The sequence below is a fragment of the Pterocles gutturalis genome, unplaced genomic scaffold (assembly GCF_000699245.1).
Source record: "Pterocles gutturalis isolate BGI_N339 unplaced genomic scaffold, ASM69924v1 scaffold51281, whole genome shotgun sequence".
Classification (NCBI taxonomy): Eukaryota; Metazoa; Chordata; class Aves; order Pterocliformes; family Pteroclidae; genus Pterocles; species Pterocles gutturalis.
Genome location: NW_010102448.1, coordinates 724 through 14,863, shown reverse-complemented (window position 1 = coordinate 14,863; position 14,140 = coordinate 724). Strand labels below are relative to the sequence as shown.

The 14,140-nt window shown below is 37.6% G+C and overlaps 1 protein-coding gene across 1 annotated transcript in view; it reads right to left on the bottom strand.

The window, feature by feature from the left end:
• The window catches only part of LOC104470965 (rho guanine nucleotide exchange factor 7), a gene marked incomplete at both ends in the record, with an annotated part of 38,767 nt that extends 25,088 nt beyond the window's left edge, over nucleotides 1-13,679 (bottom strand). Inside the window, 4 exons of the mRNA XM_010086105.1 lie at nucleotides 787-933; nucleotides 2,151-2,210; nucleotides 3,120-3,258; nucleotides 13,557-13,679. Of these exons, the coding sequence (XP_010084407.1) occupies nucleotides 787-933; nucleotides 2,151-2,210; nucleotides 3,120-3,258; nucleotides 13,557-13,679 (469 nt within the window). The remainder of the gene's footprint in view (nucleotides 1-786; nucleotides 934-2,150; nucleotides 2,211-3,119; nucleotides 3,259-13,556) is intronic.
• Between the last annotated feature and the right edge of the window lie 461 nt (nucleotides 13,680-14,140).

Here is a 14,140-nt window from a genome sequence, read left to right as displayed (position 1 = left end):
ATGCTTTTCTCTTTCTTCATATTTATGGACATCTTTGTTCTGAGGGAGGAAACTGACTGAACAAGGTCGCAATTCAAAAGCCCTGACCAAGTTCAAAGCTTCATTGATTTTAGAAAGAAGTAACTGACAGTAAAAACCATGTCAGTAATCTGTATAACACTTCCCTTCCCTTAGCACTTGCTTTTTTACTTTCAAGATTATTTCAACATTACTTCTGGTAGGACCACCTTTTCTTTCTGTGGTTTGTTTTGTTTTGTTATAAAAAAAATCATCCCAGACTCTGCAGTGTCACCTTCGACTTTCTAATGCCTCTTTTTATTCTATTTCTCCAAAACCACTTCTTAAGCTTCTATTTCAAAATTTACTACTTGAGCAAAAGTGCCCAAAACAATGATGCAAAAGTGTGCATCAGACACCTTAGAATACAAAACTTCGAAGTTTTTGTTATTTAAAACACACCATAGTAACTGCTATGCAAAATGATCCTGATAACTACACATGGAAAATCCCGTGTATAATTATGCAATTTGAAAATAGTCCTGCAAAATCATCTTACAATGTTTGTAACTGCTATATTCGGTTTCAGTAAATTTTACAGATGAGACCATCCATCTTCAAGGAAATTTATTTCACGTTTTGTAATAAAAGCCTTGAATGAGTAGAGAAAGATTTTAGTCTAGATTCGTACCCCTGAAGCATTGTGTTTATTTCTGCTGCATAATGATTAGAATTAATTTTATTCAAAATGGAAAGAAAAACTGACAGTAAAGATGAGAAGGACATTACCTCACTTCCCGCACACTGAATCATGACCTGGGACATGTAAATCACGTTGCCAAGTGTTTTAATATCCTCTCCCTCCCAACAACGGATAGCTTCCGTCAGTATTTGTAGCTCAAGTTCTTTCCGTTTCCGTACTTCTTGACATTGTGCCTAACAAACATAGGGAAAAATACCACCTCTATCAACTCTATCCATTTGGAGCAGGCTAAAGACAGAAATACCAGTAGAGTTGTATTTACTTTTGTACTTGTAGTACACGGAATACAGCACCTAGCTTGAAGCATTTTCATTTTGATGACTATTACCAATATTTCTTATAAAACTAGTTTTGCTAACTTCAATATTATTACTTTTCCTTTCAATACACTGACTTCAGTTACCATTCCAAATTCACAGTCATATCTTTGTTTCTCAGATTTCTCCTTTCTTCACATTTTAAATTTTTGTACTTCCAACTAAAAATGGCTAGGCTCAGAAGAAAAGAGCAACACAACTCTTAGGAATACACATGACTATACAATAAAGTATCTTTCTTAAGTAAAAACAGCCATGCCAGTTGTGCAAACTATGAGTGCATATAACCTTCTGTTCCTGTTTATATTGAATGTGTACATACTGCTCTACTAGCAGTACTCCCATTCATTTGAATTTTTCTCAACAAGAATTGTTTCTTCTTGTTTGTAAAGCACCCAACATAACGGGATCCCCAAACCTCTTCTGAACACAGATAACACTAAATTTATGCTTTAAAAAATGAAAAATAGAAAATGCCAGGTTAACACCAGCACGCACTCCTAACAGGAAACACAAAACATTTAATAGTTTATTGTAACTGAGACTGCATTAAATATATGCTTATTGAAGTTGACTTTTAAAAAAAAAAAAAAGACAATAACGGTCAGCTCATCTGTTCAAATTAGGCTTCCTACTCCAATTATTACTAAAGTTTCATGTCTTCTGAACTTCACTAGCACTTTCCCCTTCATTCTCCTTCCCACAACCCCAACACCATTCCCCTAAAAGGAATGCGCTTTAGAAAAACCTCAGAAGATACACTTGCTGTAAAGAAGCCCTTCTTCAGGATACTAAGTATGTACTAGTAGAAACAGAGACAAAACACGAGTGAGAGGGCAGACCAAGAGGTGCAGAATGCTTGCGTGGCTCTTACATCAATAGCCTATTTGCTATAACTCCCCAGCAAATTACGATCCTTAGCTCTGCCCAAACACAGCATCAATCTCCAGGCTTTCAAAAATGTCTTATACAAACTTTTACAAAAAAGCTTCACTTTTCTAAAGCAATAGAGGAGTATGAAATTAAAAAAAAATTCTACTTAAAATATATCATCTATTTTTGAGCACTCTTACAGAAAGATTTTTGAAGGCAGTCATGGATTTTTGAATATCTGGACGATCTGGATGATAATCCTAAAAGCAACAGAGAAAACATAAAACAAAAACTTTAGTTCTAGTAAAATTAATACAAAATTTTTAGAGGCTTAACTAAAAACAAATAAACAATTCTGTAAAATAGACGTTGTAGAGCTATCTGCTCTCTTTTCCCAGCCTTCTTATTCTTGTATAAAACACTGGTGGCTCCTAGTAAAAACAGTCACTTATAACATTCCTACTTCGGCTTAAGATAGAGCCAAGGAAGTTTTACAAGACCTAGTGGACAGGAGATTGTGAAATCATCACAGGAAAGTGTTTATTTTATAAAGAGTTTTATTTGGCATGTTAGCTTTGTCACAAACTAGATTCCTTACAAACTAGTATTTTCTGTTGTCACTGACTGACAAACCAAATTGTGAGACAAGACAAAGACTTTCTATTTCTCTCCCTCATTCACACTCCAAAAAATCTAACCTGTAAAACAAAAAGGAGGAAACAGCAGCTCCTCTAACACCTTCCTATATTGGAAAGATCATTTTTGGACAGTGTTCAGTAGTAGTCAAAGGGACTATTTTGGTGATGTGTCTGACACACTAAGGTCCTAAAATGAGAAGCAGTACTCCTATATGATAAAGTACCCTCAAGTAGTATGCAGGAGACACATTCAATGTCATGTCAACCCAAGAGCCTGCAAGACTGTTCTAGGACCCTGCAGGATTTTTCTAGGAGTGAAGATTAGCTTCTCTAGGTAGTTTTACTTTAAACGCTTAGCTTTTACAGGAAGTTTTACTGCACTAAGTTTTAAACCATTGCAGGCCTTATTTCAGAAGGCTGAGAGAAGAGCAGAAAATTTAATTTTGGGTCCCATCATGTTTGACATGTACCTTTAAAATAATTGTTGTCAAATCATCATTAAGCTGGAACATAAATGCTGATAAGATATACCTCCATGTGCCTTTCAAGTTCTTTGAGTAACGTGGGGTATTTATCCAGACGCATAAAAGGTTTGCTGAGGCCTGTGGTCAGTACAAGGATCCCAGGGCTGTTGGCACCTTTCACCTCCATGAATTCTCCTAGGTCCTCACTGTGTACACAAGATATTTAAGCAAATTAAGATCAGATTACAAAAACAACTAAAATTACATTGGATCCTTCACTTCAGTCTTTCATCTGAAATGAATTCTGCCAATAAAACAAGAGACCAAATAATTCAAAAAGTAATTCAAGTACAAATTAAGCGCTGTGATCAGTTTCTGCATTAAATAAAAGGCAGGAACAAAGACATCTGCAGATTTGGGAACCACCCAGGGAACAACAGGTATAGGATCAAACCCACCATTAGAGGCAACTGATGGTCAAAGACAGCTCCTAAACGCTACCCCATCCGAGCAACAATTACAGAATAAAGCCATTTGCACTATATTTTATTAGTCAGCTCTTTAATCTAGTAAAATGACATCTGACCTAAGAGGTGCTTTACAGAGGTAATACACAAGCATAAATGAGTCAACGGCTTCATATTTATCAACAAGCATCCATTTTTTTGCTGTAAGATAATAGTTGCGTAACTGTAGCCCCACTTGCCAAAAGAGATATACCTATCTCAAACCTTCACACAGACCTCTACATGACAGAAGGTAGCAGGGCGGTGATGGGCATTGTTTAGAGATGCATAATCAAAGATAACCAGATACCTTTACTTCTTCTTAACTTTTTCTCGGGTTCTGGCCAAGCACAGGAAAAAGTTAACAAGGGAAAAAAACCTACACCAGATGTTTTTCGCAACTTAAGATATAAAATTGTTTATTTAGCCGTATAAAAGTGGGGACCATTTGCAGGGAAATTTGGAAGCCTCCTCTATACAGTGGACGCACTGTATAGAGATTTACCAGTCGCCGGGATGAGTTCTCCAAATCGTTCACTGTAAACAGGTCCCCCAGCGCCTGCGGATCTGGATGATGGTAATATAGGGCAATTGGTGATGAATCTTTCTTAATCACTATCGCTAACTCTATGTAGTAATGATCAGGTGCATTACCTTATTTTGTGCTTGCTATAGTAGTTTGCTTGTTGTCTTGCTGCTGCTTTACCTTATCTTGCTTTATTTTCTCTGTACTATTTTCCTCATTACTTTGTCACTTTGGACATAAGTAAAAATAAGTTTATTTTTTTTTTGGTGCCTGTGTCCTCTGTGCTATCCCCGTCGATTGGCAAAACAATCTCACACATTCAATGTGTTATTGCAAAATGACCAACTAACCAACAGCCATACAAATGGTAGACCACAGTAGAAATAATTACTGCACAATCTATTAGCAAACAAGTTAGGGTTTCACTGAGAGTGTACTTACACAACATGCTTGTTTTGACAGCAAAGCTGCTCTAAGAAATCCATGCTCTCCAAATATAATGAACTGCAACTTCTCCTGTGCAGATGGTTTTTCATATTTGAATCATTTCCACGAACTGGTCCAGCCCCTCAACTTTTTACATTAACTCAGTTAAAAAAGCAGTACATCCTGGGAATTTCAGCTCACTTTGCTATCAAGGAAACTTAAAATAGCTACATCTTCTGCTTCATTATAAAGCAGAGGTTTCAGAGGACTACAGTGGAGGACAAGCTTTTCTAGAGCTTAAATGACCAGGTAGAAAATGAGCTCTCTCTATCGGGAAAGGGAGGTACAGCAGCACCTGGGCTGATTTCCAGGCTTCAGAAAATACAAGTTGCAAAAGAACATGGGATTCTAAAGACAAAATCTAAATAAAGAAAATTCAGAAAGCCACTTATTAAAAAGATAATATCATCTTGCATTCAAGCTGTGTCATTCTAGATGTCTGCAGATGGGGCTGCTCACGTTCTGAGCCCTTGTTATAGCAAATTAACTAGTTCTCAAAAAAATCCACAACAAAAACCACTATATTTGTGTGACAATTGTGTAAATTCTACTCTAAGATATCCTGAAAGTCCCTACCTTGTACTGATTATTAGTATTATGCTCCCAACAAGTCAGAATTATTAATGAAAAAAATTTTCCCCCTCCTTAGTTATTGGCATAGTCTCATTTTTCAAAGGAAGCCTCAGCCAAATACCAGATTCAGTACTATTAGAAAGTGTAAAAAAAGCTGTCAAACACCAAACAGCAATAAAGGAGGAACACTTGTACATTATGGATACATTAACAAAAAGGGAAGGGCAAGGATTACCAAACCTAGAGCATAGTGCGTCCCTGCAGAAGTGAAAGCAAATCCTGACCCGCTCAATTTCCCTAGGAAAAAAAACACTGACAGGACACTGCCATAATACACATGCTCATTTATCAGTGAGTCATAATCTCTAAAAGCATTATGTAGCTTAAGATAAAACAGACCTTCCTACCTCCCCTAAGACACACACACACTCCTTCCCATTTCAGAACAAGTGACACTTTCCGTATTAATATCACTTGTCCAAATAGGTGAAGGGAGCAGAATAAGAACATGAACCATGACCTTCCTTTCCCAATTTAAGTGCTTTACCCACCATCGCTCCTGCATCTCTCTCTTCCTGGCTGCTAAAGCATCCCCAAGTTCACAGAAGAGAAGGTACTTTTCCATACAGTTTAGTCTAGTGTTTCTTTATTCTCAGATTAGTTAGTTGGTATTTACTTACACCACCTCGCTTAAATAAATCCAGTACCGTTTCTCAATTGTCAGGTCTGACATAACCTTACACAACCTCTTTTAGAGCACTTCACCCTCATTCTAACCAGGCCCAGGCACTCCCTGTGCATGTATTTGTGCTATTTCTGCTGTATGCAACTGCAGACTCCAGAAAGCGTGAGGGGATTTCCCAGCCCCTGCTTTGTATTTTAAAGATGCAAAGAGAAGGGCTGGGCACCCTTGAGAATACCCACAGCTCCAGCAGGCAGGCCTTGTTGCGTCCCTCTCAAGCTACATGTATCAGCAACTCCAGGCCTCCTAAAATCAGTTTGTAACATGATCAGGTTTAGCCAAAATTAAAACCCACTGAAAAACCTCCAACAATACCTTGCATGAAAAATTATAATGCAACACAGATAAACCTGAGTACTTTTCTAGCTTTAATTCAGATTTAAGAAGTATAGCTAGCCAACTTTGAGCACCTAGAGCCTGAAGACCTACTTTACCTTACGCTTTCTTAGTCACAGTCCTTAGCATAAAAATCACACCACCTTCAGAACCTGACAATTGATTCTGAGGGCACCCTAAACAAGACTAAGGGTTTGGACTCATACTTGGTTTTGGTTTTACAGTGTTACCAGCTAACTTGTCTACTGAGGATTCAGGCTCATTCACTGGAACCCTAAGCTATGGTGTGATGGCACATCCTCTTCTCCCAGTTCAGCTAAAAGGAAGCAGCTGTTTCCAGCAAGGAAATGGGGCAGACAAACCAGGGTGCCGTGCCCAGCTTCCACTGAAAGCTTTACCAAAGCTCACCTGTGAAAGCCCATCTGTCTCAAGGCACCCAGTGGTTTTAAATTTCAATTCACTGTGTATATGACACTGATCATGTCTACACTACTGCTTTTTTTTGTTTCATCCATCAATTCTCCCTGTAAGCACTCCCACCCATGGCAGTGTCAGAGTACGTACGGTCCTGATATTTCTGTTCAAGCAAACAATTTAAACTTATTCTTTGCATTTTGTTTCCTTCACCCAAAGGCAAAACCCCTGCTTCTTAACTTTATCAAATACTCCCTTTACACATTATCTGCTCTTCTTCCCCATTTCAGGCAGCAACAGTCCATAACCATGTCTATGCAGCTTCTCTTTTCTCCCCAACACACCGGTACACTTTACAGTACATACCAGTTGCAAAGCAGGGTGTTCAATTTAACACTGTTCTGAACAGTGATGATTTTTGCCTTTAGGTTGCCAAGACACAAAAATCCTCATTCCTAATTACTTCGACCATCTCCACACTGCTGGGTGCAGACAAATGCATTATATAAATGGTATTTGCTGAGCTATCCATTAACACAATGCTTTTTTTCTTTTTTCTTTTTTATATAATGCTTCTACAGTAGAAGGAACATTGGTTACTATTTCACCCACATTCACATTTCTAATTTTCACTGTCACCATGCCATTTCTTCCCGACTCCAGCATTATGAAACAGACGTGTCAGAAAACAAGGAAAAAGTCATTCTAGCCTGAATTAAAATAGACTACTTGTAAACCCGAAATAAAAGCCTGATAGTATCTTGTTTTCACTATCTACTCTGCCATTCTTTTAACTAAACACACTCTGTGGTTATGCAATGTTGCAGCAGTTTCCAGGCCATTCACACTCTCACACAAGGTGCTTGGCTGTTTATCACCTCCTTTTTCACCTCCTTAATCACAGCATAGGAACCTATAGAGCAAGTTTAAACCTCAGCTCACTTGAAATGTATACAAAGTCCTGAAAAACACGCTTGGCAATAGCATCATCAGGAAGCCTTTTACAGTGAGCAGTGTTAATAGGTGTAATTAAAACTGAATGAGGTAGTTTTCCTCCCAACATTCCCAAGAGGACAATGTTTTCTTTCATACACTTTTGTACTTCCCTCTGACAAGTTCTGACATGCCAGCCTGTTCAAACTCTAGTATGAACGCATATTCACACACTCTTTTAATACAACAGGACCCAAAAATTTTGTCTGAGCAGTTCCACCATACAGACCTCGTTAGCAGTCTGCTCCTGCTATACCAACCTGCTACCTTCATGGACATAAAATATCTGACAAAACAGATATCACTTTAGCTCAAAGCTTAAAGTCAATATCCTTCATTTATTCGCAAAGGACAAATACAATACAGAACACAGTGGAAAGGTTTACCTTCAATAAAATATGGGTGGGTTAAAATACTGTTTGAATATGACAACAGTTCACAACCATTTTTTAATTAATAGCAGCTTAAGTCAGTGTTGTCAGCTTAAGAGCGCAGCTGCTTTGCCAAAGACAATGGTTCTTTCATGTCACAATTTCAATTGATGTCTGCAAGTACCACACTCTCCTAGGCAGTGTATGCTAAACAAAACTCTGGCCCATAGCTAAGCAGTACATTTAAAAAACAAGTATAATTTAGCTGAACAGGAAAAACTTTTGAACAGTGAAATCATCAACTTAGTCACAATTGCCTAAATAAGTAGCTTTTCAGAAAGCAGCAGCTGAGATTTGAATTTACTACTTGTGTCATTGCTGTGCCTCATTTACCATAAAATCTCGAAAGAGTTCTCCCCACTCCAGACTGGCGTTAGTTCACAGCTTGAGGTATTTTAAAGGTCACCATGAAAAGCGTCTTTAAGCCCTACTAATATATTCAAATCTTTCTTAGTACAGCTGTCTCAAAAAGCTGCAAATCAGACCGGGGAGAGGGAAGAAAACAAGTTCAGATGTGCCTACAGGAACAGAAGGCAAAGAAAAAAAGCCATTTAACTCGAGGAAAGCACATCCAGGAACTAAAACATATACATTTAAAATCACAACTTACACTTCTGAAGTAGGTCTCTGTTTGTAATAGATAGAGCATGAGCTATCACTGCTGAGAGGTCTGAGGACTGCACACAGGCACCTTCGTGGCACAGCTTGGCTCAGCAACCCCTCAACCACGGCTTTTAATTTCCTAGTGCTAAACTTCTCAGTGAAGCTCCTCTCCCGGGAACTGTTGGTTGGCTATGACATCAGCCTGCACACTTGCAGGCTCAGGGATGCACCAAACTGGGGGAGGCACAAAGAGTTTTCTGACTCAAGTGATCTGTATTCCATGCTCCAGTTACTCTGAGTAATTGTGATGTTTCAGCTCCACAAATTTTATCCAGACTGCTAGGTCTGTGATGCAAGCATAGAATATTCTTGGGACATGTTATCTAAGAGAACAGAAGAATCTAGCAAAATTAATGGTTGAACAAGCAAAGATTTGTGAACAGCTTTCTTCTAGTTGAGAACTGGCTCGACTCTTGCCACTTTGCAAATTTTTTTTTAAAAAAACAGGCACATATTACTATTTTTTTGGCTGCCTTATCATCAAATTAATTTTTGTTTTGGAAGCATTTTTCTTCTATTTTGTTTTAAAATAAACGTGGTGTTGTTTAATCAAAATTAAAAAGCTTAACACCCCTCCCCCCCAATAATTACATACTTAATGCTGATTACATTGGGTCTGTACTCTCCCTATTTCTTCGGAAGAGTTTTCTGTCCACTGATCAGTGGGGCCTGTTAGACTTGTTTTCCATTACATTACCCACCCTTCAGTGAGTTCTGTACTCAAATATCTGTCCTCTGGTCATTTTATATGCAGTCTACAAAGTCCCAGTCCTAGCTTCTGCCTCCTCTTTTGCTTTGCTGGAGTTTCCCCTTGCACTGAACTTCGGGGCTTGTGATCTTCCCCAGGTAGGGTAACATCTCATGTTCCTAGGACTCCTTACTCCACTGCAACTAACCGTTTCCGTACTTTGCATCCAACTGGATTTTTAAATTTATTTGAGGGAAATTCATTCTTTCATGCCTTAAGGTTGCTCATCCGGTTTCTTCTCTTACTGGAAGGCAAGCATATGCCTATGACCAGAAGCACACACAGCAGCAATCAATGCTACTTTGACTAAACACTACGCACCCAAGGCAGTACTGCTCTCACCAGCTAACAAAATTGTATCTTCAAAAATAACACCTAGTCTTGGACTTGAACTGTAATTCTCAAGAAAAACTAAGGGATATTAGAATCTGAAATCTCGTACTATGCAGCCAAAGAGGTATGACTGTTATGGAATAAAGTAAAAACAAAACAAAACAAAAAAGGGGAATCGTGTACAGTGGCACTATGGTAACAATGAGAGAAGGAAACAGTGAACTAGCCAAGACGCTGTGGTGGAAACGCACAAACACACTGATCTCTGCAAAAGCCACCACTCAGCTGTACCTGGTGAGCTCCACCTCTTCAGCTCTAGCCAGTGGTTTAAGACACAATTACAAGACATGATGACAGACCCAAGGAAAAATTACTTTATACTTCAAAATTATTGATTCATTACACAGAAAGAAGTTTAATTCTGGAAAAAAATATGCAATGGCTCTGAAACAATTCCTGAGACAAAAAGATCCTACCAAATTTCAAGACTGTATGAAAACAGAGAAATTATGTTGAGTACTAACACCTGGATAAAAACAACAGTGCCACAACTGGAACCAAGATGATAATCTGTTCCCAAACTTAATAGAAACATTCTTTGTTATTGTTGTGATTATCAGAAACAAATACAATCTCAGAAAATGCAGCTCTGGAACCTGAACTCCTGTAACAGGCTGTATTAAGTTTCATTCCCATTTCTGCATATTTATATACACTCAGGTCTCTAATGATATTCATTTCAACAGTTTGACTGTTAATCATTAACCTAAGGAAATTAAAGACGTTTGCGGCTGTTAAGACTGGAACATAAAAAATCTCTTAATCATTAAGTAATATAATTAACCCTCTTCACCCTCAACTGTATTTGTGTAAACATGGACATATATGAACATTATATTAACACATCCCCTTATTTTGTACTAATTGAATAAAAGCCCTCATGTTGCTACTACATGTGATCAAGAAGCAAATGACAAGAGGAAGAGGAAGCACAGGCTGGCATTCATACTGAATAGCATTTAAAAAAAAAAAAAAGGAAAAAGAAAAAGAAGAAAAGACAGTCACATTCCAAATGAATGACTGTTTAAAATCCCCAGCGTCATCCCAAGTAATGCTATCTAGAATCGACTTCACAAAACTGCTATTCAAAAAGAAGCTTCTGACTACAAGTCCAAAATAATTCTGAGTAAGTTATTATAATCAGGTTTTATACATAAATATGCATACACACAGAGAATCTTTACCAGGTGTCAATGACATTTTAACAGGTATTACAAAACTGCTTGAAGACCATGATCAATACTTCAGAAAATGACATATAAAAACCTCGTGCAATATTGCATCGAAGCAGATAACTGCTCACAATTTTGATGTTACAGTGATCCAACTGGTTAAAGAAACAATACAGTTAATGCTTCAAAACAATTACCAATTTCCTTTGTTTTTAGTCAGTGACAGTAAATAAACATTAATAAAACTTATATGTTTTACAGAATTAAAAAAAAAAAATAGAGAAAGTTTCTGAAGTTTACATCCAGTGATCAGTGGGGCCTGTTAGACTTGTTTTTCATTATGTTATCCACCCTTCAGTGAGATCTATATCTTTTCTGGTCATTTTGGATGTAGTCCACAAAGTACCAGTCCCACCTTTTTAGAGCTAGGATTAGAGCAATTCCATAGGAGGCTTTTTTGTCTCTCTTTTGTTGGTATGGTTCCCACCAAAACCAAGTGAACTTAAACTGCAGAAAACTCTAATTTTGTGAAAGAAGAATCTGATTTTAATTATCTTTTTTTGTAGAAAGGCTTTCAGAAGCACAGTTAATGCATATATGTGTCTCCTAAATACACAAGGAGATAGTTCTGTGTATCTTCCTTTATTTCATGCCTTCAGTCAGTTTGTTATTCTAGAGAGAAAAGTCTTTTTCCCCACACCTTTAAAACAAGGTCATTCAAAGCTTTCCGGCATTCTAAGAGCAAAAGGTTCAGAACTGCTGAGTCACCTGATTTCTTCATGGCAGCTGTCTCAAGCAGGATTTTCAGTCAAACCACTTGCTGCCTATGGCAATGGTGTTCAACAAAAATGAAGGGCTTAGAATAATAGAGGTAATTAAAGAAAACCCAAACAACCAGCATTCCCTTCTGTTGACTCGTGCCTGGCAACACAACAGCATTGAACAGAACGCATTTATCACAATCTACGTGAGCCATCTCTTGCAAACCTACTTCCACATACAAATTACTTAACTGCCCTATGATACTTACACTGACTCCAGCAGGATTTGATACCAAGCTGACTTTACAGACCAGAAGGTGAATATTTCTTAGGACAACCTATGCCCAAAGTAATATGAAGAGAAAAAAGACTGCTCTTATCCACCTCCATCTTTCCTTCCTCACATTTCTATCACAGTTCCCCAGACATGGCTATTCCCTCTGTTTTCCAAGAGTTCTGAAAGTTAGGATAAACCTTTACAAATATCTCCAAATCTTAAGAAATGCAGATTATCACTTTGCTATCACTTGCCATCTTCCATCTATACATTAAGCCCCAGACTTCTGTATGGATAGAGCATAAAGGCACAAACAAACAAAAAATGTAAGCCTAAGAGTATCAAAACCCCATAGGTGTGGATCACCTAAATATTTTACTATTTACAGAAAGTGGTACTAGAAGAAGGATATTTGAAAGAAAACACACACTAAAGGGTTGCAAATACATTTTGTCTTGTTTAATTTTAATTCATCACTGCTTCTAACCAAAAAACCCCACAACATTCTTTCTGTCTAAATTGCAATGTGAATTTGCTTTTTGAATTGTGAATTTGATTTTTCAAAGTGAAACATAGTTGCATGTCTTACTAACATAAGTGATAGTTCATAGTATCTGATGGCTAGAAGGCTTTTTATTTATACTATTATAAGTAAAGTTTACAAATGTGGCATGTATTGTTGCAAAACAAAATGCAAGTTATTGGAAGAAGTTAACGCTATAAAAAATAATTATGCTCCTCTGTTTAAGAAGAGTTAAGAATATACGATTCTATTAAAATACTTTTACTTTAGCCTATCACAATACAAAAAAGTGTGTGTTTGGGAGGGACGGGACACACACACACCACAACAGATAACCTGATAGAATTTCTCCTATATCTAAGCTTCAAGAGAACATCATGGTCCTCTCCTGCACCACAAACAAACACAAATAGCCCCAAACTAACAGCTGCTGCAGCACACGATCATGAGGAGAATAAATAGGAAGTTTGTGAAAGCAAACTTCTTTAATCAAATTGTGACCACAACACTCTCCCCTCAAGGTGATACAGGGCATCTTCCATGCAAATTCAAAGTCTGTCCCAAAGCTGAGCAACTTGCATCATATGTCAACTCAGCATCCCACTTCCTACACAAAGGAGATACTAATTTTTTTTATCTTGACATTTAATAAACATAATGACAATCAGTACAGTTTGTTTACATATTCAGAGTCCAGCATGCACTCTTTAAATGAGAAAATTCTCTCAAGTGGCTGATAATTCACTGCCAAAAGTGACAAGCTAGTCCTCATCACACAGAACAGCTTTGTGTTGTGTGTTTGTCTTTTTTAAAAAAATATACTACTACTTTCTTTTTTCCCTTAAACAAGCTCTTCCACAACAAATGTGTGTCAAAAGTGACATCACAGCTTTACAACACAAGTGTATTATATGCACTTCTTTTTGTTATCAGACCTAAAAGACCACAAAGTAAACGTACCTGTGTTCTGTGAGAACATTTACTGCTGATGGATGGTTGGCACAGTATGCAAGGTATAAGCTTTTCATTTGTGGCATCAAATTTAGAAAACATCCTCCAACCCTCTGCTGAGCTTCAGGCAACCTAGAAACAGAGTAGTAAAGATGAAATCACTGTAACAACAACCAGACACAGAAATAAATTAAAACCTGGAAAAGCAGTGTATTACTGGAGTTTTGTCTGTTTGGCTTTGGTCTGTTGTGGTGGGTTTTTTGTTTTGCTTTTAAATAAAATCAGCAGATAGATTTATATGGTCACTGACCAGCAACCAACACATTTCTCTTCCTTCTTTACAGCTTCAACCCTGTAACTGTCAGGCCTGATTACGCCACCAGAGTATAGGCACAATATGGTACATAGCTCTAAAATGGGCATTTGGCAAAACGTTCTCAAGAATTAGTGGTAATTATCACCTTCATTAGGAGTTTGATTTTCAGTCAACATACCTATCTGTTGGAACAGTTTACAACCCACTTACATATGCCATGCCAAATCTTAAAAGCAGTATTTCAGCACTTAACACAAAAACTGGACAGAGTAGCAAC